The 26116-nt window shown below is 34.5% G+C and overlaps 6 protein-coding genes across 6 annotated transcripts; 3 read left to right on the top strand and 3 right to left on the bottom strand.

The window, feature by feature from the left end:
• Nucleotides 1-643: 643 nt before the first annotated feature.
• Nucleotides 644-3277, top strand: PGO_060290 (hypothetical protein, conserved; the record flags this gene model as incomplete). The annotated part of the gene is made up of 1 exon (XM_028686673.1): nt 644-3277. The coding sequence occupies one exon, from the start codon at nt 644-646 to the stop codon at nt 3275-3277; it is 2634 nt and encodes an 877-aa protein (XP_028542474.1).
• Nucleotides 3278-5884: 2607 nt separating this feature from the next.
• On the top strand, nt 5885-12876 carry PGO_060280 (serine/threonine protein phosphatase 8; the record flags this gene model as incomplete). Its single annotated transcript, XM_028686672.1, has 2 exons — nt 5885-12636; nt 12789-12876. 2 exons carry the CDS (start codon nt 5885-5887, stop codon nt 12874-12876), a joined length of 6840 nt encoding a protein of 2279 aa, XP_028542473.1.
• Nucleotides 12877-13319: 443 nt separating this feature from the next.
• Nucleotides 13320-14156, bottom strand: PGO_060270 (hypothetical protein, conserved; the record flags this gene model as incomplete). The annotated part of the gene is made up of 1 exon (XM_028686671.1): nt 13320-14156. One exon carries the CDS (start codon nt 14154-14156, stop codon nt 13320-13322), a length of 837 nt encoding a protein of 278 aa, XP_028542472.1.
• Nucleotides 14157-14819: 663 nt separating this feature from the next.
• On the bottom strand, nt 14820-16430 carry PGO_060260 (tRNA pseudouridine synthase; the record flags this gene model as incomplete). The annotated part of the gene is made up of 1 exon (XM_028686670.1): nt 14820-16430. The coding sequence occupies one exon, from the start codon at nt 16428-16430 to the stop codon at nt 14820-14822; it is 1611 nt and encodes a 536-aa protein (XP_028542471.1).
• Nucleotides 16431-17853: 1423 nt separating this feature from the next.
• PGO_060250 (26S proteasome regulatory subunit p55) lies at nt 17854-19451 on the bottom strand (the record flags this gene model as incomplete). The annotated part of the gene is made up of 2 exons (XM_028686669.1): nt 17854-19134; nt 19329-19451. 2 exons carry the CDS (start codon nt 19449-19451, stop codon nt 17854-17856), a joined length of 1404 nt encoding a protein of 467 aa, XP_028542470.1.
• A 2118-nt stretch (nt 19452-21569) lies between these two features.
• Nucleotides 21570-25178, top strand: PGO_060240 (hypothetical protein, conserved; the record flags this gene model as incomplete). Its single annotated transcript, XM_028686668.1, has 3 exons — nt 21570-24421; nt 24732-24888; nt 25152-25178. 3 exons carry the CDS (start codon nt 21570-21572, stop codon nt 25176-25178), a joined length of 3036 nt encoding a protein of 1011 aa, XP_028542469.1.
• Nucleotides 25179-26116: the final 938 nt, after the last annotated feature.

Below are 26116 nucleotides of genomic sequence, written 5' to 3'. Positions count from 1 at the left end.
CAATCTTATCTTCTCTTATCCGTTTTGATTTCTTTTTTCTTTTTTTTTTGGATTTTTACATATACTTATTTTAATTTTTTTTTTTTTTTTTTTTTTTTTTTTTTTTTTTTGCATTATTATACTATTTCACTACTTTTTTACACCCCCATTCCTTGCACGAGCTGATTAAAAATAAAAAAAAAAAAAAAGGAATAAAAAGGAAAGAGAAAGGAAAGGGAATTTTGAAATATATTTGCTGTAAACAATTTTGAAGCGCTGAACAGTTTTTGGAAAAAAAGTTGCAAAGTGCTAAGTGGCACTTTTTTTTTTTTTTTTTTTCATAATGGTATTTTGTGGACTATCCATGAGACCCCCATACGAATTACCAAAAACGAGGAGGAAAAAAAAATTTCAGGAAAGAAAAACGATATCAAGAAAGTAGCACAAAATAGGGAAAATTCAAAGTAGAATAAAAAAAAAAAAATTATAACGTAACTCCCACCAGTGCAAGACCTAATCGAGGTGTATATGTGTGTGGACACACATTCCTTTCCTATATTTAAATATCTGCATATATGTACACACACACATCTTCATATAGATACAAAATTTCTTATACCCATATTTATGTATATCTCTATACGTGCATGCATGAATCGAATTAATGGATTTAAAAAACACAAAATGCAAACCCCGTTTTTTTATTTCACTACTTCTGAGCACATTGCTTCTCTATGGGACTGCATACAATGATGCAGTGGTAGGAAGTGGAAATTGGAATGTGAAAGATGGATCAGGAGGAGATAACAAAAATGGAGGAAATGTTACACTAGAGAAAATTTTGGACAATGATATGAACATATGTACGTGTGGGTCAGGTGATAAGGAAAATTCGAAGAGCTGCAAAGAGGAAGAAAAAAGCGACAATCACCAAAAGGATGGAAATAGAATTAACACATCGTTTCCTACATGTGTACTCCCCTTTTGTAAAAACAGAATGGATGGAATAGAACATCATGATGATGTCGATTCAGTGCTTAATTTGGACAATAAATTTTTTCATTCTGTAAATGCATATGATTATCTAGAAAATGTGGAATGTAAGAAGTTTAAAAAGGTAACTATTGGGCAAGCTGATATTTACTCGGCTCTATATGAAGAAGTTATACACATGAATGGGACACGCACCGAGATGACAAAGAAGACATTCAACAATGTGACACTCAAAAAGATGACACTTAACAAGATGACAAACCGTTCGAATGTAAATAGAATGGAATCATCTAAGTGGAAGAAGAAACCAAAAGTAGAAGAATGGACCCACGATGAATTGGACACATATAATAGCATGTTTAGCTCATTCCACAAAAAGGGCAATGATAGGGTAATGCGGATTTTAGCAAAAGAAGAAGGAAATGATAATTCCAAAATACATAGTAATACAATCCTACGGAAGAAAGGAAATAGTAACGACCCAGATGGTAATTTTCATGGAAGTATTTTAAATATACATTTTACTGAAAATAAAAACATTTATACAAATGTTAACGTAGGAGGACAATTATTAAAACTGTCGTTGAATAGTAGACTCGAGGGAATATACCTTTTCATGAAAGATTCTCAAGCATGTAATGTAAATGATGAACAGAAAAGAACATGCTATGATCCAAACAAAGCTAGAAATTCAAGATGGTGTAATAATGATCTTCTGTGTTTACCTCCTATATTGTCCAAACCGTATGAGTGTTATAGTGAAAGTAATTTGATATTAGAAAATAAGGCTGAATATCCAAGTATGTATTATGACACTTTGAAGTATACAGAAAGTCATGTGGAAGGATCGGATGATGTTCAAATTGTAGACTTTATGTATGAATCGTCGAGGATTCAGGGAGAAAGTGGAGGAAAAGGGAATGTGCAGGATGATGATACAACATTTCAGAATGTCGATGTGAAACTGATTACAGATTTGTCAGTTTATAAAGGATGGAGCTTGTTTAATGACACAGATGGAATCCTAGGGTTGGCAGGAAATGAACTAAGCTGTAGGAGCGTAAGTCCATGGAATAACATTCTCGAAAAAAATAAATCATTATATGCGATTGACATTAATTTTCCTGAAGATGCAATTAAGCCGTACGTTCAGTCAGCTAGCCAAAATTTGGAATCTAATAAATCCTCTTCCCATTTTAAGTTCCTTTCGAGAAAGAAAAAAATTAAGTGTAGTAGCACATCGTCGAGTGGGAAATCGTGTGAAGTTCAGGACGAGGGAAAAGATAGCACGAATGTAAGAAATGGGAACGAAGAATTTGAAGAAGTGGAAGAAGCCGAAGAGGATGTGAAGATCTCCGAAATACATGTAGGAGATTATAAGAAAACATTTGGACCCATTGTGTGGTCAGAACCAAGAGAAAGAGGAGGTATTTTTTCTGACTCGTTCATGCAGTTTACCATATACAATTTAGAAGTTTGTAATAAAAACATATTTGGAAAGTACAGTAGCAATTGGCAAGGTGTTATAGATTTGAGCAGCAAATGTTTAGTTTTGCCCAAAATGTTTTGGCTAAGCTTGATGGAGTATTTACCAGTTAACAAAAATGATGAAAGGTGTATACCTCAAAATAAGGAAATTATATTTGATGAAAATAGAGTACCCAGAATGTGTTCTGTTCATATGAATAGCAGACCTTTGCCTGTATTGAAATTTTACCTTTCTGATAATGATATGGTGAGTGATAATAACATTGGAGGAGAGATTAATAACAATGGTATATTTGTAGATAATACTAAGAGGAAAGATAACGTATATAGGATTGAAGAAATTAATATTCCTTTGGACAATCTCATAATTAATGAAAATGGACCAAATGATGGCTACTTATGTGTTGTTCCAGATGCACATGAAGGAGTATCGAGCGAAAACAGTGGAAGGACAACGAAGCCTTTAATAAAATTCGGCACGTATGTAATGAACAACTTTTATATAGTAGCAGATCAGGAAAATTATAGAGTCGGATTTGTAAATAAGAAAAGTTACCATTATACAAATGATGGATGCACACAAAGGGCTGAGTGTGTGGGGAATCAATTTTATGAACCCGCTTTGAATATCTGTGTCGATCCAGACTGTTCTATATGGTATTTTTATACGCTAAACCCAGAGACGAAAAAATGTGAATCCATTTCTTCTCGCTTCTACATTTTCTTGATAATCATCATTTTGTTGCTCCTCCTGGATTTGCAGTCCTACTATTTTTACAGGAAATCTGTTCATGTCGCGAAGGTTTCATCTCGATGAGTTGGTAAATAAGCGATCGTCCGGTTGTTGCAGTGGTGACGGAGTTGGTACAGTTGGTAGCAGCGGAAGGCATGCCATGTGATGGTTATTGCTTTTTATTTTTACTATCTTTTTTTTTCATGTGCGTTATGTGTTAACACATTAACAGCATAGTGGGGAGAGAGGAATGTCACCATGGAACACAACTTTTTTTTTTTTTATCACAGATCATAACTGCAACATGGTTCGTGATAGTATTATCATTTTTTTTTCACATAACCAAAGGGGAGCTCATGACGAATTTGATATGCCTATTGGAGTTCGTCATTCTGTATTTACATTTTCTGTGCCTTACCTCTCATTCGTTTTAAATTTGCAGTTATGCGAGCTCCTGCTTGGACATGTTGCAGCTCTTGATTTACTTTGTTTGTGTTTGGCTGTCGGGGCTGATTGGTTTACTTTCTCCTGTCCCGCAAATTATTTTACCCCTTTCCTTTATTTCCCAGTTTTATCCCCCAATTTTATGACCAATTTTTATGTCCTCTTTTTATGACCAATTTTTATAAGCAATTTTTATGACCAATTTTTATAGGCAATTTTTATGACCAATTTTTATAAGCAATTTTTATGACCAATTTTTATGACCAATTTTTATGACCACTTTTTATAAGCAATTTTTATGACCACTTTTTATGACCAATTTTTACAACTTTTTTTTTTTCTCCTTTTTTTCTGTGTATCCCCCTCCATTATTGTCCCAAACAAAAAATACGTTCCAACCAAGACACATCACTTGATGCAAGCATTTTTAAAATTTTTATTTTTTTTGAATTACCACGTGTGGTGAGAAAACTATCTGGAGTTCCGTCTGTAGGTACTGCATAAGCAAAGGGGGGGGGGGGGGTAGAGCTATACATTATTTACATTTTTATTCTATTTTTTTTATTTTATTTTTTTCTCCCATGGGACTGGATAATTATTCTCCTGTCCGATTTCTGACCATGTTCATTACGCACTTTTTTTGGTCTAGTAACCCAAGTGAGAAAAATAAGGGGGGGAGGAGAGGTAGTATGCAAATGTAACTGTTTGGTTTGCTAGCCAATTGGGTTGCTGTTTTTTTTTTTTTTTTTTTTTTTTTTTTGTTCATGTATTTTTTTCCTTTTGTTCATGTATTTTTTTCCCTTTGTTCATGCATTTTTACATTTTTACATTTTTTCATTTTTTCATTTTTTTTGGGAACACAAGGAATAATTATGTATGCACACAAATGCATCATTGAAAAGGAAACGAATGTGTAGAGGTGTTACTAACATCTCATGTTGCACAAAATTGGGTTGTTTTTGAACTGTTACACTCGAATGTTTGTGATGGGTACGATACGCATGCACCTGCTCGTGTGCATTTGGTGGAGGTAGATGGTTGATGCATTTTTCCCATTTGTGGGGAAAAGGAAAATTTTGCAGTTCTCCGTGTGCACAAAAAGGAAAAAAAAAATGAACAAAAAGGAAAAAAAAAAAAATGAACTAAAATGAAAAAAATACATGAACAAAAAAAAAGAAAGAAAAAAAATATATATATTGCCTTTTTTGCCAGCAAAGTTGGACATTGCATTTTTGTTCGTCCCGCTTGTAACGTTCGTTGTGTTTGTTTTTTCACTTTGTACACATTATTCTGTACACACCATTTTGTACACATCATTCTTTGCACACCATTTTGTACACACCATTCTTTACACATCATTCTTTACACACCCTTCTTTACACACCATTTTGTGCATGCCATTCTTTTCTGTGTCCACCATGCCCACGAGATTGCAAGACACTTGGTGCACTTTTTTTTTTTTAACTAATCATTTAAAATTTTTTTGTGTCTTTATGTTTGTGTGTATGCATAACGGTGTATATACGGACGCTGTGTGTCGATAGGGTGAAGAGAATCTGGAAATTCAGCTAAAAAAGAAGAAAAGCAAAAGTGATGCTAAAGGAAGCGGGAACAATTTCTCCCCTTTTAGCCACTAAACAGGTGAAAGGTTCACCTGAATTGTTCTCCCAGAAAATTTTCCTGCAAAAGATATGTACAGGTACGCATGTACACATGTGCACGTAGGTACTCTTTTTTTATTCTTTTTAGCAACCTAATTAAATTATATTCAGGATTAGAGGTCTGACAAATACCTTCTAATCTCGAACACACCCTTTCCCATCGGCATTTAGTTAGCATAGGTTACAGCACACATAAAGAGACACTTTGTCCATAGGGTAACCAAGAGGACATATCTCAAAAGAATCAAAACAGATAAGAAGGAGCTCCAGTTTATACAGATTTCTTCCTTGTGCAAACATAGATATATGTATCTGTGCACATACCTTTTTGATAATAAAAAGGTTAGCCAGCAAATGCGTAGGAATTGATCAAGGCGCATCCTACATGTTGGATAAGCACACACCCGGAATGATAGGAGGAAAGAGATAAATCTCGATTTGTTTAGTATTACTTAACGGTGCAACTAGAATAACGTAGAGAGGAATATCTCACACCTCAATTAGTGATTATTTTGGTTCTTTCTGAAAAAAATCAAGTAGAAAAAAAAAAAAATAAAATAAAATAATAAAATAAAAGGCGTAGAAGATGAGAATCGCTGAAGAGATGAGGTCAAAGAAACTACAAATGACGAATGGATATACATTGAAAGAGAATACATCATTAGATGGGTCCTTTCTAAAAAAGACATCCAACGGGATCAATCAAATCGCTTCAACTGATCACGTGAATAGCTTTATTCCACTTGAACTGAACAACATAGGGAATGTCAGCCATGATGAAAAATTGGCTGGAAATATTAGTAATAAAAGTTATGCAAATCATGAAGCTGATTCGTTATTGTTTCCATATTCATATGAAGACCAGAAGCAGTGCAGTTTTGCAACAGGATCCGAAGCTCTTGGAAAAGTTAACTATAGCAGCATGAATATGAGAGCTAGCGTAGTACCCACCACAGTGATGTATCATTTAAAGAGTGAAAGGAATAATTACATGAATGTACAAGAAAATATGACAGGGAGGAGAACGGGTACAATAGTCAATCTGAACCCACGAAACGGATCCAATGGACGAAGTGTGAGCGAGTCATCACATCACAGACAACGCATGAACAGCATCAACAGCTTGCACATGGTGTCGCCTGCACACGGGATATATCCATCCTATCTGATACATTCACCTCGTGTGATATCGCCCTCTCCTATGGTGCATTCCTCACATGTAGTACCACCTCCCCTTGTGGTTCCTCCCTCTTATGTAGTATCGTCACCACACATGATACCTCCCTTGAGCTCGTCAGAAAATATGTGCACAAATAAGCTACACCAAGAAATGGACAAGGAGGCATCACAAACAAGAATCCAGATGAAAAGAAATTTTCATTCCGGAAAAAAATATGAAAAAGAAGTATTTTTAACAAATACCAATTATGTGAATCCAACCCCCCAATTGAGTATAAGTCAAAGTATTCTTCATTCGGGTGGAGAGAAAACAGAAAGAATGAGACATTCTAAGGATGAATGGAAAAAATATCATCCTACCATTTCGAGTACAGGATATAGTAATATGAGAAGAATCTCTAAAGGAAGAGGCGTTATTCTCGTTCCATTTGAAAAAGCGCCAAAAAAAAATGGGTTCATGATACGTGTTCAAAATGTAAATGAAGTAGATGCAGGATTGGTAAATGAATGGGGAAGTAGAAGATTGAGCAAAACGTCTGAATATCATTATAAGGATCTTGATGTAGAGAAATATCCCATTGATGTTGGAGATTGTTATCCTAATGACTTGTCCATGGAAATGTTTCGAAAGAGTAATATATCTTGGAATAGTAGCAATGCATCTAACAGTGAGGAAATTAAAATGAACACAGATGTGATCATGTTAGATGATTCAAAATGTAATAATATGTTGATACCTGATGCGAGGGCTAGGAATTGCCTAGACCACAGTGTCGTCCGAAGGTTATCTGTAGATAATATGGATGGGAAGTTAAGCCAATATTGCATCCAATCGGAAGTAGATCCAATTGAAAAGGAAGAAAAGGATGATGCACATTCAAGAGAGGAAGAAGAGACCACGCAATGTAACTATGATAAGAATGACTTCACAAAATGGGTATCACACAATAGACTAGTGAAAAATATCATATCATCATACAATGAAAGTGAGAATATGGAAAAGCATGCATTGTATAGTTTGTTATTTGACATGTATGGTTATAATAAGGATATTTTTGTAAATTATTTAAACAGTGATAATGAGAGTAGCATAATAAGTGAAGTAATGAAACAAATTATTTACGAATTGAATAAGAAGAAGAATAATAAAATTGTGGAAAAGATAATTTTTTTAAAATATGTATTTAATCAATATGGTCATACGGAATATCCCAATTTCATTTCATTTAAAAATTTTAAAATGATTTTTAAAAACTACAAAAATATTTTTGCATCGGAAAAAATTGTATTATTCGTTTTTAATTGTTTAGATAGATGCAAAAGATACTATGTTAGTGAATCTGATTTTTTAATTGGTATGTTAGCTTGTAGTCCTCAAATGGACAACGACATATCACATGACACAGGAAAATTAAGACATCAGTTAATTTTCCGTGCATACGACTTGGATAGAGATGGTTATTTGAACCAAAATGAAATGCTTGTGTTCCTCTATCATGTGTATGAATTGTCGAAGAATTTTAAATATATAAAGTTAAAGAGGAATAAAAAAGAATTAAAAAAATTTGTTACAATTGAAAGAGATAAAATTATGAACAAGTGTGAAAAAATTAGCTACGATCATTTCTATTATTTAGTATTAAACAAAAAAATTGAAGGCACGCAGAACCTTCTCAGGTCCAACTATGATGTGGCCAATGTTGTGAAGATGTATTTCCTGAACACTTATGCGAGGGGAATTGTTTCCGAAGGGTGTGTAACTGAGGATGATTCTTTTGATGTAGTGAACAAGAGGAGAGACTCTGGGAGGAGCACCTCTTTCGTGGTAGATGCGAGTGAAGCAGACGAAATTGGGGAAGCAACCCAAATTGGGGAATCAAATCAAATTGGGGAATCAAATCAAATTGGGGAAACAGCCCAAATTGAAGTTAACCAAATTGGGGAAGCTCCTACCTATAAGGAAAGACAAAACGAAGTTTATCGATATTCCTCTGAAGGAATTTTCTCTCAAAACACTAATGCAATAACGAACAGGGATGAGATGATTGAAGATGAAGAAGCGAAGCGGAGTAAGGAAGAATCCAATTCGATTAAATCTGTGTGCATATCAAGGATTCCAAATGAGAGAGAGAATAACCAAGTGGAAAATGATAATCAGAAGGAATTAGCAAAAAATGTTACAGGGAATCATCTAAAAAGTGCAAACAGCATCCAAGAGGAGATACAAGAATTAAATCATGAATTAGAGAAAAAGGAGGAGAAGATGAAGGTGGAGCAGCAGATGGAGGAGCAGCGGATGGAGGAGCAGCAGATGGAGGAGCAGCAGATGGAGGGGCAGCGGATGGAGGAAGAACAATCAAGTAGTTACTCTAATGTGGAAGAAGATGGGAACGATCTGAATAGTACAATAAATATAAAATCAAATTGTGACATAAAATTTGATGAAGAGATTAACAAGGGAATTTACCAGCACTTTGGGAACAATGAGGAGAACCACCTTGGTGAAGCGAAAGATTTTGTATATGTCCAAAATGGAATCAATGGAATCTGCTTTTCTCAAAATCGAATGGAGAATGATTTCGAGCAGAAGAGAGAAATGAATTCCGGAGAGTTCGAAGTAAGTAGTGCTCGTCAGATGAGTGCAAAAATGGAGGAAGAGCAGAAGGGGATGCACAACCCGTTGTTATCATCTGGGGTTATGGACAGAGGCGTGATAGATGAGAAGAGAGATACTCTAGTGAGGAATAAACTCCATTTTGAAGACTTGAGAGATGATAAAAATGAGAGAAAATTGTGCAGTTCAAGAGAGACAACAGAAGTAGAGGGAAGCACAGAGAGCGCACCACATTTCGGGGGAAATGAAAAAGATTTAATGGTAAAGAGGAAAAATCCAACTATTAATGAAAGTGAAGATAGATGGAGTAAGTGTATTATGAAGATGAAAGAAATAGTAAAAATTTATCGGGAAAAATATTTAACAAATAGTACAAGATTATTTAGTCTTAATCAGGATATCGCATTTAAAATATTTTCTACATTTTACAAGATGAGCTACAAGAAGAAGAGAGAAAAATATAGGCAGAATTTTGTAAAAATATGTTCATCTGTGTGCATATATAATGACATTATTCTTTTATGTGATGAAGTAGCGAAACTGCTGAAGTTGGAAGATTCGCTCGAGTTTGTTGAGCTGCCTTGTAAGATATTTGGGGACATTCATGGGAATTTGTATGACATTTTTGACTTTTTCAACATGTATAACTGGCCAATTCACAAGGGCTCGAACGAGTGGATGAGTGTTCAGGACGTGCTGGCCTTAGATCAAAAAGGGAGGAGGGGTGCAGGGATTAGAGGCCGGGGAAGTGACTGCAGAAGTGACTGCAGAAATGGCTGCAGAAATGGCTGCAGAAATGGCTGCAGAAATGGAGAGTACTGTGGCAGAGACGCACGATCCGGAGGTGAGCGATTCAAATCATCGCATGAAGAGTCAGGCGATTCAGCACACATTGAAGAAGAGAACAATGTTAAGTACATATTTCTTGGAAATTACATAAACAGAGGAAAGTACTCACTTGAAGTGATATGCTTTCTTTTCAGTTTGAAGATTTTGTTTCCAAAACATATTTATCTGTTGAGAGGTAATCATGAAGAAAGGCTATTCAATTATGTGCACGGGTTCTACCATGATATAGAGAAGAAAATGAAAAGAAGCTTTGAATTCATAGGATCAGTAAATTACCAAGAAGAAGTAATAAAAGCACATTCCTACGAATTGTTCAACCGAATTAATGACGTACTGGAATTTCTCCCTTTGTCTATACTTGTTGATCGAAATATTTTATGCATACATGCAGGAATTGGTGATAGTATACAAAATGTGGATGATTATGCAGATATACACAAACCGATTGTGGTTCCACAATTTGTTGATAGATGTAGTGAAAATAAATATGAACATTTGCAAAAAATTATCATTGATACCTTGTGGTCTGATCCAATTAATTATGAAGATAAACATGATATCTCTTTTTTAAAAAATGTGCAAAACGGGTTAGATGTTATTCCATCCAGCAGAGGAAAAATTACGTTAAAGTTTGGACAGCATAGATTATCTCACTTTTTAAAAAAAAACAAACTTAAAATGATTATACGTGGTCATGAATGTGTTCAGGAAGGGTACAAATATTCCTATGGAAAGAAGGTGTTGACTCTTTTTTCTGCCACCAATTATTGTGGAACCTATGGGAACAATGCATGCAACGCATTTATTGTTAAGCGTGGAGGTAGCATTGTCATTTTTAACCAGATATTGAAATGGGATGAGGAGAAAAAAGGGCAGATGCAAGGGAAGATGCAAGGGCAGAAGCAGGAGGAGAAGACCGCTCAAATGGATAAGAAGCATCACCAAAATGATTTTTCAGGCGGAGTTGTCGAAAGAAAAACGGATCCTTTTTGTACATCTAATCGTCAGCAGTGGAGGAACACTTCGAATTGCATAACTCAGGCATATTCTGGTTCTTCACCTTTCTCACAAAATGAAATAATAAACTCATCACATCACGAATCGGAGATGAATAATATTTGTGCATATTCAATTCGGCAGACAAAAGAGATAACGAGTGAAATTTTGAAAACTGATAAGAATATCCAATCGAAAAAATTCACACATAATGGAAATCACATTACCTGTATTGATCATGCTAACAGTGATGCTTGTGCTCGAGTGGGAAGCTTGCCTAGTCAGCCAAATTTGTCGAGCCATCTCAGTCAGAAGAAAAAGCAGTCGAGTCAGTCAGCTTTCGATATGAACAAGTTAGTGTACTCTATTGAATCACTCGGGGAGAAAAGCAAAAAGGAATCATTAGTAAGCAACGTGGAAGACAAAGAAAATCTCCGTTTTCATCACGATATGAAACATGTTCCATTTGATTATGAATTTGTGGACTCAAGTATGGAAAACGACGCTGTGGTCAGAGGAGACGAAGGTAATGATACTGGAAGATACAGGGAGAATAATTTGCTTATCAGTGATAATCACCAAATTGTGAAAAGGAAATTTCGAGACACGAAGAGTAATGAGAGTATGAATTTGATGGCGTTGGATGCAGACGGAAAAATGGAGAGTGCATCTAGTAGGTTAATTTCCGCGGACCCGATTGGAGGCGTGGCTGGCGATATAACTGGTGTTGTGGCTGGCGATATAACTGGTGTTGTGGCTAGCGATATAATTGGCGGTGTGGCTAGCGATATAATTGGCGGTGTGGCTAGCGATATAACTGGCGGTGTGGCTAGCGATATAATTGGCGGTGTAACTGCCAATTTGACTGACCGTGTGCGAATGGTAATAGGAGATGATCTAACGAATGGAAACTACAAACGCCAGGGGATCAATTGTGTAGGATTCACAGATGGAAATCGTAGTCAGATACAGGAAGAAGAGAATTGCGATGGGGTGTTAGATCCCAAGAAAATACCTGACATGGAAGATGTAGAATTTGAGAAAGGAGCGTCCATAAATAATGAGGAAGCAAAGAGGGATAAAATAATAAATGGGGATGATTGGGAAGGGGTAAAATTCTATGACGATTATGAAATGTGTTTGGAAAATATAACACACGATGAAAGCTCTAAGAAACAGCTTTTTTGCAAATCGAGGGTGGCAGGTGAAGTCCCCTATGCAGGTGTAACGAAGTCGACTAGCCGAAACAACACAGATGCCATTATAGAACAATTTTTCGAGAATGAAAAGAAAGAGCAGCAAAGAAAGAAGCGCGAAGTAGTAGACCAAGAAGGAGTAGACCACGACAGTATCGAACGTTTTTTCAGTGAACAAGAGGAAGAAATAAAATTGGCAGGAAATAATGATTTAAAATATGGCTACTATTCCAAATTGGCTCCATTGTTAAAAGGAGGGAATAATATACATATGGTTGGGGAGGATGACGAAGATGAGAATACACATGATGGAAATTCTATGTACCTTATAAATGATGAACTAGTGAGTAAACCGGCTGAATATATGATGCCACCAAACTTGGGTTTGACCAATAAGTCCAAGTTAAGAAGGGATACACATTTGAATGAACACAAGAAGGAGAATACTTTTACCACCCTTCGGAGTTTGCGTAGCGAAAACAATACCAGAGAATCACTAAACAAGTAAGTTTCTTAAAATAGTACACTCTGGTGCTTTCTCCCCCGAGGAAAACCACACACATATACGTTTCGTTTGTGCTAGTTTATATATACATATATATATATATATATATTCATATATATATAATTTGCTTTTTTTTTTTTTTTTCCGCTAGGTTACAAATGCAGTGTTTACCACCTGACCCCAAGCCACAGACAAAAATTTCGCTACAGAAAATTGTGGGGAAAATAGAGGATGAGTAAATATATTCACCGAATTCTATGGCTTAACTGTTTTTTCTCCTTATAGGGCGTTATGCTGATTTGGAAGTGGCATGCACAAATTGGTATACATGTCGGTATTTATTTCGCTAGGAGTATGCTAGGAATATGTTTGGGAATTTTGTTATTTTTTTTTTTTTTTTTTTTTTTTTTCCATGCCCGAGTATTAATTAGAAAAAAAAATGTAACACAAACGTGTGCAGCTGGAAAAAAAAAAAAAAAAATAAATAAATGAACATTTTATTACTGTTTAGGTGAAATTAAAAAAAAAATATATGAACGTTTTATTACTGTCCAGGTGAAATTAAAAATATATATATATATATATATATATTGCCCAATCAGACAAAAAAAAAAAACCCACTGAGTGGAATGCGCACCAATTGGTTAAACAAAGAACATGGGACACCACAAATGGGACCCAATTATGCATCAGACGTATCTTTAAAATAATTATTGTAAAATGTGGTGGTGAGGTCGAGGGCCCAACTGAGTGGAATAGGTTCGTTGGGGTGCACATTTTCTTTCATGAGAATATCCTTATTCTGTGGATTTTCAAAATGACGCAAAATTTTTAATAAGCTATTAAAATAAATTTTATCAGAATTTTCTATTTTAATGAGTTTTAAGACATTAAATAAATCGCTCAGGGTGAGGAAATTATTCCCTAAAAATGTTGCATGGTTTATTAAGTTCAGTGGTTTATATACTATGGAGGAGAAATCGTTTTCATTTAAAGTATTTAATTTGGTATCCGTTTCATTTTCTTTGCATGGTTCCTCCATATTAGAAGAGCATATTCCAGTAAAAATGTCTTTTTTTTTTTTTTTTTTCATCTTTTCCCCTTCTCCTATGTGGTAATTGAAAAGAATGCCTAGTTCATTCACAATAAATTCGATAATATTATTCGGTTTTGTTATTAAAATTTTGTATAAAAGGAATGTTAAAAGGGTAGAAGCACAATTGCGTTCGACATAAAAATTTATGTCTTCTTGGTGTGCATTTTTGTCTCTATCATTTTCTATTACTTCATGGAGGAGGAGGAAAGGATGGTTCTTCTCTTCTTCTATCGATTCTATGTCCGAATTATAGCCAATATTTTTCTGAAGGTGAGGGGTTATGATGAGCCCTTGGTCTATTCCTTTTTCTGATTTGTTTTTTATTTTATTTTTTTCCACTCCATCTGATTCTTCACCAATATATGTGTCCACTCTGTGCATTCCCTCATCGAACCCTTTAAGTTTCTTACCAATCTTCACCATTTTTGTTCAGTCTGTCTATTGATGTATTCGCACACACAGCTATTACAATACGGCTGAGTGTGTGCACAGCAATATGCCAATTTGGGTGGGTTTACTTTTTTTTTTTTTTTTTCCATGTTATTTGCATGGAAGTACTGGCTAAAGAGAGGTAATTTACATCGGATAAAGTCATACCAAATATCACACAGCATCAAATTACCTCTCCTTCTGCATCGCACATTATGTTCTCCTGCAGGTTTGCAAATTTCCCTTACTGCACTTGTACCTCATTTGCAGTTCGACATCTCGTCCGATTTTTATGTTTAGCGCGTTTTGTTTTTGCACGTCCCGCAGGATGAAAAAAAAAAAAAAAGCGCAAAATTGTGCGGAAAATAGTGCACCATAGAAGGCAGTAAAAAAGTGGGAAAGAATAATCACACGGATGATGAGGCAAACACTTAATGTGAACGCATGGACTTGTGCCAAGGTGACATTTTTCAAAAAAAAAAAAAAAAAAAAAAAAAGAACACACTGGAAGGTACACTGAGAAACACATTGGAAGATACAATGGAAGATACAATGGAAGACACATTGGAAGACACAATGGAAGATACACCCACACTGTAGTGCGCTTCCACTTGCTTGACTTAGGAAAGACTCAAAGGTTGATGTGCGATTCTTTTCCTACAACTTGATGAAGTATTTTTTAATGTTCTCCATGCTTATGTCATCATAGTGCAAGGATTGCTGATAGGAGAAATGATGACCCTGTTGAATTCGAATTAACTTGATAAGGGTTGCGTTGGTGTTAAGAGCGTGGGCGAAATCACGTATGAGGCTTCTTATATATGTGCCACCAGAACAATGGATTTGTAAATCAAAAAATGGAAAATGGACTTGGTTAAGATATTTTATGTCTTGTATATGCACTTTATTTGATTTGATATGAACAGAAATGTTATTTCTAGCATATTCGTAGAGTCTCATTCCTTTAACACGCTTAGCTGAATATAATGGTGGAATTTGATCTATGTATCCAATAAATGATTTCAGAGTTTGTTTCATCTTTTGTTTATCCATTGATTGTGATATAGAATATATTGAATTTGGATTTTTAAACATTTCGGTGTTGACCTTTATGACTTTACCCTCACGATCTAGGGTATCTGTTTCAATGCCAAAGAGAGAAATGGCTAGATATTTTTTGTAACATTTTAAAAAATCACTTAATTTTTTAGTTCCTTTTTGTATACCGATAACTAAAACTCCTTCAGCAAAAGGATCTAATGTACCTCCATGCCCTACTTTGAAATTAATATTTTCTTTATTCACAACTTTGAAATGTTTTTTCAAGGTATGTTTTACTTTTTCACATACTTTGGTTGAGTACAGATTTACAGGTTTGTAAATGTTTAAAAATCCTCCGTATAAAATGTCATCAATTGTTGCTTCGTTCGCTTCGTCCGCCTCTTCGTCCGCCTCTTCGTCCGCCTCTTCTTCCGCTTCTTCTTCCGCTTCTTCTTTTTCTACTTTTTTTTTTTTTTTTTTTTCTCTCCCTCTTTGTTCATTTACTCTTGGAGGTGAGAGAGACATAATTTTGCTTTTCCCTTTTTCCAAAAGGTCTTTGAAAATGTTTATGTAAAAATCAGGTGCACTAGATTGATTCATTTGGCTTACATTTTTCATTGCTACATTTTCAGTTACCATTTCTTTCTTCTCTCTTATTTCTATTCCTTTAGTGCTTTTTCCATCTTTTTTATTTACTCCTTTTTTTTCAAGTGGTGTTTTTTTTTCTTCATTGCAGGTGCAGATATCAACCTCATCAGTTTCTTTCAGTTTGTTCATATGTTTTTTTCGAATGTCACCAGATGTTATTGCTTTATGTGCATCTTGATTTTTTCCAAAATTGTTCGTGTCTCCCAATGGTTGTAATGATGTGGAGTTGTCTGCTCCGTGTGCTCCTTCCGTTACATCCTTCATCTCATGGTGATACAGTAATCGCTGCAAACAAATGAATTTGAGAAGTGCCTTTGAACCTATGAATACGTATGAGAATCTATTTTTATTGCTTCTATGTTCAGACTGAAAAATCGTTTTTACAGGTTCATGACATACACGTTGGTAATATGTATGTGGTGTGTTATTTGTTCTTATCGGATGAAATTTTTTCATGTTAAAATATTTTTTAATGTATAATTCTGCACGATTTTTTCTATTCCTTGTTGTTGCATGAGAAAATACAATTACTGCTATGAGTAAGATGCATAACTGAAGAGCCAATTGCATGTCATTCATTTTTGTTGTTTTCCTCTTAACTTTTTTTTTTTTTTTTTGCTTCATCCAACATTATCCCTTTCCATAATCAACGTTTCTTACACATCCACCACCACCACAACCCTTCCTCTCTGTATTTTATTTCTACCAGAAGTGTGTGCAAATGTTCTTGCACTTTGACAATGTATGCTTTCATCTCTCTGTGGCTTTCCCTTCACTGTGAGTTCCTTTTTCCACTTTTCATTGGGTCTCGTCCCTCGCATGGTGAAGAAGCGATGACTCGTCTGGTTCAGTGAAAAGGAAAAAACGTGAAATGAAGTGAAATTTTTTTTTTTTTTTTTTTTTTTTTGTAACCTGCTTTTTCTCCTACTTTATGAAGCGATAGAAATAGAGATACTTGAACATTATCTCCACCCACCCAAAACATACTCACTATTTTGCAAGGTCATATTTTTTTTATTTTTTTTCTCTCCCTTGAAATAAAAATTCATGCGTTATAGAAGTAAAGGAGTCAAAACAGTCCTCCTTAAATGTAGTAGTAGCTTGAATGTAACAGTGTAGATAAATGCATGCGAATGGGAGAGGGTTGGGAAAAAGAAAATAATTCTACATTTCATTAGTACATAGCTGATATCCCCCTTCAAATGATCGAATGAATAACACTTCCTTTTTTTTTTTTTTTCTCTTTTTTTTTTTTTTTTCTCTTTTTTTTTTTTTTTTTTTTTTCCTTCAGAACTGTGCAAAATGTCCAAAGGTGTGATTTTTTATGTTCCATTTTGAAAAAAAAAAAAAAAAAAAAAGGGGAATTGTTCTCTCTGTTTAGCTGCTCAGGTAAGAAGTCCCCGTCCAGCTTGAAAAACGGAAAAGAAAAACGGAACAGAAAAAAAAAAAAAAGCATTGTAGCCGTGTCTCAGTTTTTTGTAGTGTAATAACGAGTAAGGGAAGTCCTTCCTACATTCCACTTCTGTTGCAGTTGCAGCAGACGTAGGGTTGCCGATTGTGTATCATTCTTGCTTGAGGGAGAAAAAAAGGTTGTCCCAGCTGGAAAGCAGCGATGTTGCGTGAGAAAAAGTAAAAGAAAAAGTAAAAGAAAAAGAAAAGGAAAAAGAAAATTCGTTCGGGAGGAGATGTTCACATATATAGGGCGCGCGAGTGCGTAAAAACTGAGGAAATGGAAAAAACGTGGAGAGAGAAAAAAAAAAAAAAGAAAAAAAAAAAAGAAAAAAGAATGCATCTTAATTGTGTTTCCACCCTAAGTTTTCCCTGATGAATGTTCATGACGGAGTTCGAAAGGGCCATGTTGAAGTGTGAGAACCTTAACCTCATGCTGTATCCTTTGCTCTTTCGATAGCTTTCTTTTGATAGTCCTCTTTGATAGTCCTCTTTGATAGTCCTCTTTTGATAGCACTCTTTGATAGCACCCATTCGATAGCTCTGATTCCTCTTAGAGAGACATGTTTTTGTTTTCCAGTTGCAACCTCTTTATCTTGGCCTCGTGGAGCATCCTCTCCTTCTGTATGAGGTGCGAAGACTCCTCGAGAAGATCTAAAATTTGATTAATCTGAGAAGACCATGTGTTAAGTAAAATTTCTGGATTTTTTTTCAAAGAAAATTTGATGATTCCATGTAATCTGTCAATTTTTGCATTCAACATTTTGTTTGAAACCAACTCTGAGAGAAGATTTTCAGAATCCTCTAAAGAGGCATTAAGCAATTGGCTTAATCGAGTGAGTGATATTTTGCTATAACAGTTCGATATGACATGAATGTTGTGATGCATAACTTTTTTTTTAAAAAGATCCCATCTGTTTTTGCCTCCTACAAATTTGGAATCATTAAAAATGTAAAACTGAAGTAACTCATCTTGGTATGGTAAAGGCCATTCAATTAAATCCTGATTGATAAAATCTTGAACTATATTTTGAAATATAGGAATTTCTTTTAATTTTTTTTTTTGAATTTTTATTAAATTTGAGAATTTGGTTTGTTGTTCGTCATATGGGGATAGGGCTAGGAATATAATATAGCATTTTAATTCTTCAATCCATAAATTTGCATCTGTCAAAACGGATTCTGTATTGAATCGTTCTTCATAACATTTTGCAACCTCATCATATGCTTCTTCATTAATATGATATTCTATCATGTACATAAAATATTTCAATTTCAAATCTGCAAACTCTTCTGAATTTAACAAAGTAGGGTTAATTTTCCGGCTTATAACATGACATCTGATATAGTCCTTTTTCAACAGAACCAATCTCATTTGTTCAAGTATGTACTCAGTCTTGTCTCTTTTATTCATCGATATAAATGTTTCTACTTGAACTTCTTGTAGTATGTTAGCTGCTTCTTCTATATTTCCTTCTTCTTCTTTGATCTGAGAAAGTACTCTTACAATTTCTGATCGTTCTACTTCTACAAATATTTTTCCTTCGCTAATTGTACAAAGTGTATTAATTAAATTGAGCTTATCTTCCTTATTCTGAACCTCGTGAATCCAAGACTTACACAAATTTATCATGTCAATGATTGTTTTTTTCAATTGTCCTCTTTTCTTGTTAAAAAAAATTAGATATTCATTTATTTTTTTGTAATTATTCGCCACCTTGTATTTGTTCAGAATAAAACAACAAATTTTGCTTGTTGAGTTTCCATCGTAAGATTGTCTGCATTTCTTTTCTAGCGCTATCAATCGTTCTATGGCTAGCTCGGGGTTTCCAGTCTGGGTAGTGATAGTGATGATGATGATGATGGTGAAGTGGGGTGAGTAATGTGCATGTGGATTAACCTACAGCCTTACGTGCAGAAGGACGTGTGTAATGGATTGTGCACATATTTATTACAGACATTTTTGTGATTCTTCTATCTAGGACACCAAAAATTTCAAACGGGGTGTGTAATTTTTTTGTATCTTACCTTGAAGTGATTCTCAGCCTCTGCTATCAGTTCATCCGTTTCAGCACTGAAATCTTGTGCAATTCTCGGGTCTGTCAGCAGACTATCATGTGGTCCGATAATTTTTGCAGCTGTATCTTCCATTTTTGCCTCTCTCGATTGGGTTTGCAAATGTTCAGCGGTTGGATGCTTGTGTGCCTGTGCAGCGCTTGATCACGAGAGGAGTACTGGGGGATGACCTGTGCAGAGGACCTTTCAGAAAAGAAAAAATAAAAATAAAAAAAAAAAAAAGGGAAGCAAAAGGGTAAGTCTCACCAAGAGCAAAATGGCTAGTCATACCAAGCACTCAAAACATCATACACTTTTAAGTTAAGGGTTGAGACCTGTTTAAGAAGCCTCTTCTGGTAACAGTCTGTCGTCGTCCCATCCCACTCCACACCCACACACTCTCCTCAGTTTTACCTTTTGTATTAAAGTTGGATTTACTTACAATTTTTGCATATATGTGAAGTAAAGGAGGAATACCATAAGTGATAATGTATAGTATATATATTGTGACCAAAAGGTACGAACTGAAAAACGGAAAAAAAAAAAGGGAAATTTTTTTTTTTTTTTTTTTTTTTTTTTTTTCTAATCCTTTTAAAGGTTAATGAAACAAAAGGTGGAGAGGAATGTCATATGATTTTCAGAAGATTCTAAATATGTAATGAGACTTCACAATTTTACGTTTGTCCCGTGTGTGTTTTGTGAAAATGTAATAAAGTAGTTCGTTTGTATTTGGCCTCCAGATAAGTCCTTGATGCTTTACTCTGTCATTTGGTGTTCTTCCCCGTGGTTCTCTATTTTACACTTGACAAGTTTTGCTTACTCGGTTATGATCAATTTTGTTCAGTTTTGCGCAACTTTTTCAGCTCTGCTCAGTTTTGTTCAGTTTTGCTTCATCATTCTGTTATTCTGCTTTGCTTTGTTTTGTTTTATTTTGTTTTATTTTTATTTCATGTTTTTTTTTTTTTTTTTTTTTCCTCGCCCGGCCTATGCATACGCTCAAGAATGTTCCGCAAGGCGTGAGCAGTGCGATAGGCATGAAAAATTCGGGGAGAAAATTTGAAAATAGAAATAAGAAAAGGAAGAAGTAATAAGAGAAAAGAAAAAAGAAGAAGTAATAAGAGAAAAGAAAAAGGAAGAAGTAATAAGAGAAAAGAAAAAAGAAGTAATAAGAACTAATGAGAAAGCGAAGGAACCAAAATGAGGATAGAACAAAATTGGCCAAAGAAATGAAGCGGAAAGTGTGGTAGGAGAACTTTCACACATGTCAATGCCAATCGGAGTTAAGGAAAAGAATACATATGATGATTTCATCGAAATGATATTTATGCAAAGATATTGTTATACATTAACACTTGGGGGAGAATTAAAAATGATCAAGGAATGTATCACTTGTAGTATAGTTTAGAGCGGGGTTAGAACCAAGATATACATAAATTCATGTTGTCATAATATTTTGGATGGATCCAAGTATAATGTGAGATTTTTTTTTTTTTTTACGAGAAAAATTAGAACTTCTAGATAATCCCACCACGTCCTATAATATGTTTTTATGTCCATTTTTGTCGTGGCTTGAAAAAGGAAGCAATTGCTTATATTACTTTGTGTAGCTTTTTTTTTTTTTTTTATTTATTCAATTTTTTATCTACTGAGCTTTTTCCTTTGAAATCTGAAGAGTCAATTTGGGGATGTACACACGAATGAACTATTTTTGTTTAAAAACGGGATTAGAGGGGAACAAAAAAAAAAAAAAAAAAAAAATGAACCAAAGAAAGGAAGAAAGAACGAACAAAGTCTGGAATAGTGAAAATACCTAGTTTCTACAAATCGAATGTGCATATATTAGCATGTGGGGGAGGGCGGGAGTATAGAGAAAGTATTTTTTTTCTTTGTTTAACACATGGAGATAGAGAAGAACAGATGTTACATTATTTTCTTTACATTTTGCATTTCGCGCTTTGATATGACACATAGTGGTTCCTTTCTTTTGAAATGATTTTCGTTATCATCCAGATGAGGTCCTACTCAAAAGTGAACCGTGTAGTGATGGGAAACTGGAAGAGAAGCATCCGTGGAGGAAGCATGATCAGCTTGGGAAGTGAAGGAAGCATGATCAGCTTGGGAAGTGAACGAAACAAGGCCAGCTTGGGAAGTGAACGAAACATGATCAGCTTGGGAAGTGAACGAAACAAGGCCAGCTTGGGAAGTGAACGAAACATGATCAGCTTGGGAAGTGAACGAAACAAGGCCAGCTTGGGAACTGCGACAAGTGCGATAAATCCGAGAAGATCTATAAGTGAAACCCCCGGGGGAGAATATTCGTCAAGTATTAGCAGAGTTTTTAACAAAATAAATGAAAAGTTAAAAGGAAAGATCGAGAAGAGAGAGAAAGTAATGGTACAAATGTTGAGAATGGACAAATGGGAAAATAACCCATGCGAAAGTAACCCACGTGGAAATAAAGTTGATACCATTTGTAAGCAATTCGAAAGTGTGATAAACAAAATGGAAATGAGCAAAATGCTTGGACGAGACCTATCATACTGTATGAACATTCTTTCAAAAATTGATTATTTCAAGGGACATTCATTTTGGACAAAGGCATGCAATAAATTAGTAAAAGGAAACATGATTCATAAGATAAATATGCAAAGTTACTTCATAATTGCAAATTCGCTGAGTAAGGTCGATACAATATTTTTCTCTCATAGGAGAAGGAAACAGGAAGAAGTTGAACAAAAAGAAATGGCACTGGAAGAGGAGCTGGAACAGCTAGCTGCATCTGTAGAGGGAAAAAATTGGGCAGAACGAACCTCACCAGTGGAAATACGTACATTCGAATTTTTACCGATATCTGGAGAAAAAGTAGCCGATTTGAATCTCGTGAATAAATTTGAAGCGATATCCTTTGGTGGTATTGTCAAGATAGAAAGGGGAAAATGTCAAAAGAAAAAGCACAAAATATACGACGAAATTGCATTTAGATTTCTTATCGATTTGCAGAAGATGGATCTTGATTGCATAAGTTGTGTTTTGAATTTATTTGCTAAATTGAACATGAATAGTTACAACTTCTTGGGTTACTATTTTGCAGATTACATTCTTCTCTCAAAGTTTAGAGTGACTAGTGCAAAGGAGTGGCCAATTAATCAATCCAAAGAGTGCACGATGAATCATTCGATGGATTACTTCTCCAATGATGTGACAGATTCAATGTCAAAAATAAACAACTCCACGCAGAAAGAGAATTTAAAAAGTGTCCAATATGAGGAAAGAACAAACTTCTTGGAATTGAACAGATATAACATCTCCAAGCTGGTTATAATCCTACACTCATTAGCGAAATTGGGGGTGATACACATTGAGTTTTTTACTCTGTGTTGTGATTCTTTAGAAAAACATTTGAATTATCTGAATAATTTAGATATTTGTAACATCTTGTATGCATTTTCTAAAATTATGCATTTGTGTAAGGGAAGGAAGAAGTATACTAGTATGAACATGTTAAGAAGAATCCAAAATGAAAACTTCCAATCCTATGTGAATACCGTTTTAAAGTATACCCTCTTGTATGAAAGTCATTACAGAAACAGAAACGAGTTGCAATGTGTATACGGTCCCTTTTTATGTAAAAACCACGTTTTAACTAAAAATGTAGAAGAGAAAATGAAAAAGTTATGTGAGAATATGGAAAGAGATATGAATAAATTAATTTTGAAGATTACAAAATTTGCGAAAAAGGAACATGTTCTTGATAAGTTCAGTGCGTTACAAATTTCTTCTCTAGCCCTTTCGATAGGAAAGTTGAAGTTAAGTTCGTATGACATTTTTTATGCATTCAATCGAAAGGTACATTATTTATGGAAATATTTTTCTCTACACAGCATAGCAGATTTCCTTTTCGGGATAAATGAAAAGAATATTTTCGATGAACGGGTAACCCTATTATTGTGTTACCAATTGATGAAGGTAATTTATGTCATGTATAAAAATTTTTTTTACCAAAAAAAAAGTTTTATTTTAAGAAATCACCTGAACATGGTCAGGCAAAATAGAGAATATATTTACATTTTTGAAAAATCCTCAAAAAAGGTGCAATTTTTAAGTGAGAAGGATTGTTCATTGATGGTTCGAATATTTCAATCATTGGCAAAATCACAGATATTCGTTAGGACAGATCCATCTATTTTGAGTATCCAATTGTGTGAAAATTTTCCGTATGATATTTGTTCTATGGGTTTGGTAAAAGCATCAAAGAGTGCTGAAGATGAAAGTTGCGATACTACGGGATGCACTTATGAGACAGACCAATTTATTAGTGAACCCAGTATGAATTCTAAAACGGGTACCCCTTTCTATTCAGCAGATGTGGGAAAAGTAGACCATTTGCATGAGAAAAAAAACTCATGGAGAGAACTGAATTCATATCCAAATGGGAGGAATCCATCTTTTAGCACCTTTGAAAAATATGCAAATTTAATTAAGGTGCACACATTGCGAACCTTCTGTTTGACCTTTCATCAGCATTTCGATTTACTGTGCTTCGAAAGCAAGTGCATGATATGCTACTTTTCTTTACACATACCCGATTTGATGTCCCCCATGATGAGAAGTTACAAAAAATTGGGCTATCTCTACAACATGTTCGATTCAGAAATGGATGAGAAAAGGATATTTCCCAATGATGAAACATTTCGCCTGACTTGTACAGGTAAAATGAACAGGACAAATTATCTCAGGGCAAAAGTAGGATCCAATATATACAAAACGTTTTCCACAAGGTTGCTCTTTCACATTTTAGAAGTTATGAACCCAGAGTCTCTCAGTGAAGTTACAATTCGTCAGATATTCATTTCCATTTTGTGCATCCATCTTAACATAATGGAGTGGTGCCCCCGGCGAGTTGAAGAAGCAATATCTGGTGAAATCAGTTCCGGAGAAATGAGTTGGAAAAACTTTAGTACTGCTCCGAATTTGGCCTGTGAAGGTCCCCACAGTGGTAGCCCAACGAGGGGAGACATATCCATTTCTACCAATTTTCAGGCAGAGGGGAATAAATTTTTGAAGGAGTTGTTTGCATTGAGGGATAGTAATATATTTTCCAATTTCTCGATAGAGGTCCTTAAAAAGGTAAATACATTTTTGGATCTCACTATGGTGAGAGCAGATCAGCAGCAGGAGATGACCTTGGCATCAAGTAAGATTTCTTGAAGAGTGAGTATACATCGGATGCCCATACATGTATATATCGCTTATATGCCCATACATGTATATATCGCTTATATGCACATACATGTATATATCGCTTATATGCACATACATGTATATATCGCTTATGTATATATGCATATATGTGTGTGTGTTTATCCGCATTTGTAGAAATGCATGTATTTCACACAAACTGATTTCTCCATCGTCTGCAGGAACACACATCGAGGTGCATAGCAGCTTGAGGAATTTAATCGAAATCCTGAATGGGTCGCGGGAAAATTTTATAACGCAAAGTAATGAAGTGATTGTTGGCCCTTTCGTACTGGTACTTCAGAAGGAAAAAATGAAAAAACGGAAAAGAACAGAAAAATTGAAAAAAATATAACGAAACAACAAAGCAATAAAACGAATAACAAAAATGAGTGCATATGAGACAGGAGAACTGCAAAAATGGTGTACAAAATAAAAAAAAAAAAAAAAAAAAAAAAGCACTCGTTTTTCTCTCAAAATAGAAGTCCATTTTTAGCATGTTTTATTTCCCCATATGCCATTTTTTTTTTTTTTTTTTTTTTTTTTTGCCCTCTACAGGATTGCATACTTGAATGTAGAGGATAATAAGAAGATCAAAAGAATCATCAACACAAGTTATCTCATATACTTGTCATATCTTGGACGACACAACATCATTTTTGTGTGACGTTATAAAAAATGGATAAAAGAAAAAAAAAAAAAAAAAAAAAAAAAAAAAAAAAAAAAAAAAAAAAAAAAAAAAAAAAAAAAAAATAAAAAAAAAAAAAAAAAAAAAAAAAAATTTTTTGAAAAATAAAAAAAAAAAAAAAAAAAAAAAAAAAAAAAAAAAAAAAAAAAAAAAAAAGAAAGAAAAAGAGAAAAGGACGAATTTGCAAATAGGATTTATCCTCACACACTTGTGGTTAAATTGAAGGATAGAAATTATTCCTCTTTTGATAGAATAAATTAGACATGAACACAATCACACCCAAATAAGCAAAAGTGTGACATGATGGAAAAGGGGTGGTGGTGGTGGTGAGAAGTGGCTCCCATTTTGGCATGTTAGTATTAGTAGTAGATCGAATTGACAAAAAAAAAAAAAAAGTGGTCATATTAAATCGTTTATATTTTGGTAAAATGGGAAGTTGACATCTTAGCAAAATTGCTTTTCAAGTGAGTAAAATATGTATTATCTGTAATCATTTTTTCTTATAACAGACAAAATGATTAATAAAAAAAAAAAAAAAAATAATAATCATAAATAAATAAGAAAAACGTGCGCATGTGTATTGACGTTAAAAAATTAAGAAACAGAGACAAAATGTATTAGTCAAGAGTAAACACACGGATCGATACAAATCCGTTAGTTAGGAAACAACCACAGGGGTAATGAAGAAAGTTATAACAGGCACATCATCCTCTTTACAAAAAGGTTTAAGAATACTGTGATGTGAATATATATACGTACACATATGTGTATGTAGTTTACAAATATGTGTGTGTAATTGTAGCGGGACTATTCTTTCTATTGTTTCGCTGCATGC

This window comes from Plasmodium gonderi (assembly GCF_002157705.1).
Source record: "Plasmodium gonderi DNA, contig: Chr06, whole genome shotgun sequence".
Taxonomy (NCBI): Eukaryota; Apicomplexa; class Aconoidasida; order Haemosporida; family Plasmodiidae; genus Plasmodium; species Plasmodium gonderi.
The sequence above is the reverse complement of the archived record's forward strand: the minus strand, read 5'-3'. Positions and strand labels throughout refer to the sequence as shown.